The 2204-nt window shown below is 57.2% G+C and overlaps 1 protein-coding gene across 1 annotated transcript; it reads left to right on the forward strand.

The window, feature by feature from the left end:
- Window positions 1-305: 305 nt before the first annotated feature.
- LOC123190450 (anthocyanidin 5,3-O-glucosyltransferase) lies at window positions 306-1889 on the forward strand. The gene has a single exon (XM_044603093.1). It carries the CDS (start codon window positions 355-357, stop codon window positions 1792-1794), a length of 1440 nt encoding a protein of 479 aa, XP_044459028.1. The 5' UTR covers window positions 306-354; the 3' UTR covers window positions 1795-1889.
- The last annotated feature ends 315 nt before the right edge of the window (window positions 1890-2204 follow it).

The raw sequence follows: 2204 nt of genomic DNA on the forward strand, positions 1-2204 counted from the left end.
AATGCCCCTCTCAGTGAGATGGTGCATTTTCTGTCCTGCTGAACGTGATCCAGTGGTCCAGAATACACCGGTGCATCGTATCATCGAATAATCCGTATCACCAGATACGCTCTCACACTATTCGGAGTCGAATCATCTGTTTCTGAATACGAAAACAAATTGATATTCTTTGGAGTTTGGACAGGTCGGCAGCAGACACCATGGGGCCGGTCCGGAGCCTCTGTGTGTCCACGGCCTCGGCTGGATGGGTGGACGAGCAGCGAGTTGGGGAAAAAATCTGCTTCCGAGTCGCCTTTAGCACGACGAGCAGCCATCAGGAAACGCAAGGGGAGAGGTCGTTTCCCACTTTGCAGAATGGCAGCCCCAAACAATACTAGCACTCCAAAGAAGCTGGTTGTCATCTACGCTCCGCCGGGGATGCCGGGCCACCTGTTCCCAGCCGTGGAGCTGGGCAAGCTGCTCGTGGTGCAGGGCCTCGAGGTCACCGTCGTCCTCGGCGGGGAGGATAGCCACGGCGCCGGTGGTTCCTTCCTCGCCGGCATCGAGGCCGCCAGCCCGTCCTTGTCCTTCCACTGTCTCCCCCGTGCCACGCTCCCCTCCGACGTGCCCGCCGGGAGTTTCGAGGCGCAGCTTTTCGGGCTCGCGCGCGCCTCCAACCCGGACCTCCCTGACTTCCTCCGGTCCGCCTCCCCGGCCCCGGAAGCACTCGTCATCGATTTCTTCTGCAGCAGCGCGCTCGACGTCGGCGTCGAGCTCGGCATCCCGACCTACTTCTTTCACACCACTTGCATCGCCAGCGTCGCCTTCTGTCTCTACCAGCAAGTCATCCATGAGCAGACCGCTCTGAGCTTCCGAGACCTCGGCAGTGACCTTTTGCACGTCCCGGGATTGCCACCGATACCAGCAGATCACCTGCCCGCGTTTATCCTCGATCGCGACAGCTTGAGCAGCAAGTTCTTCCTCGGCGCATCCGAACGCTTGTGCAACTCGCAGGGCCTTATCGTCAACAGCTGCCGCTCCTTGGAGCCGCGCGCCACCGATGCCATCGTCTCCGGCCTCTGCACGCTCCCTGGGCGACGAACACCGCCGCTGTACTGCATAGGGCCGCTGATCAAGCCCGACGAGGCTGGGACGCAGCAGCGCCACGAGTGTCTCGCGTGGCTCGATGGCCAGCCGAAGGCAAGTGTGGTATTTCTCAGTTTCGGCAGCTTGGGCCGGTTCAGCGCTGAGCAGATCAAGCAGATGGCGGCGGGGCTGGAGACGAGTGGGCAACGGTTCTTGTGGGTTGTCCGGCGCCCGACCGGCGACGAGCACCAGCCTGCTGGCGACCTCAACACGCTTTTTCCAGAAGGCTTCCTGGACCGGACCAAGGAGAGGGCACTGGTCGTCATGTCGTGGGCGCCGCAGCAGGCAGTGCTGGCGCACGGCGCGGTGGGCGGGTTCGTCACACACTGCGGATGGAACTCGGTGCTGGAGGCGGTCATGCCGGGGGTGCCGATGCTGGCATGGCCTCTGTACGCCGAGCAGCACACAAACAAGGTGTTCTTAGTCGAGGAGATGCGGCTGGCCGTGGCCATGGAAGGGTATGCCAAAGAAATGGTGGAAGGCCAGGAGGTGGTGGAAAAGGTCAGGTGGCTGATTGAGTCCGATGATGGGCGGGAGCTCCGGCATCGGACGCAAGCGGCAATGCGGCAAGCGAAGGAGGCGCTGGACGACGGTGGTGAGTCAAGAACAGCGTTGCTGCACCTTGCGAGAGGGTGGGAAAACGCCGACCACAATGGAAGCATCAATTGAAGAATTTCTTTCAAATGTTAGTGCCATCTAATAAGTGCCATGTATGTTCATGTGCGGACCTTTGAAATGCTGCAAACAGAACTATTCAAGCTTTACTGTTCATGTATTTCAGAGAACTATTTATTTGCATTTATCGAATGTTTTTTGCATGCAAAATCAACACAATGGACCGGGTCCTCCTCCCCGAATTCAACGGAGGTGGGCCCTCATTCCCCCTATTACCAATCCATCACAATTTGCTAACTGGCTAATCACGTAAAACGTAAATAATTTTTTCTTAGATGTAGCATTGCTCCATGGAAAACATGTTCATGAAAATTATTATTATTTGAAACAATGGACACCTTGTCGGTTACAGTAAAGAAATTGGTGATCGTAACTGAGTTTTACACATTACTCGCCACCAAAGG

This window comes from Triticum aestivum, chromosome 2A, assembly GCF_018294505.1.
Source record: "Triticum aestivum cultivar Chinese Spring chromosome 2A, IWGSC CS RefSeq v2.1, whole genome shotgun sequence".
Classification (NCBI taxonomy): domain Eukaryota; kingdom Viridiplantae; phylum Streptophyta; class Magnoliopsida; order Poales; family Poaceae; genus Triticum; species Triticum aestivum.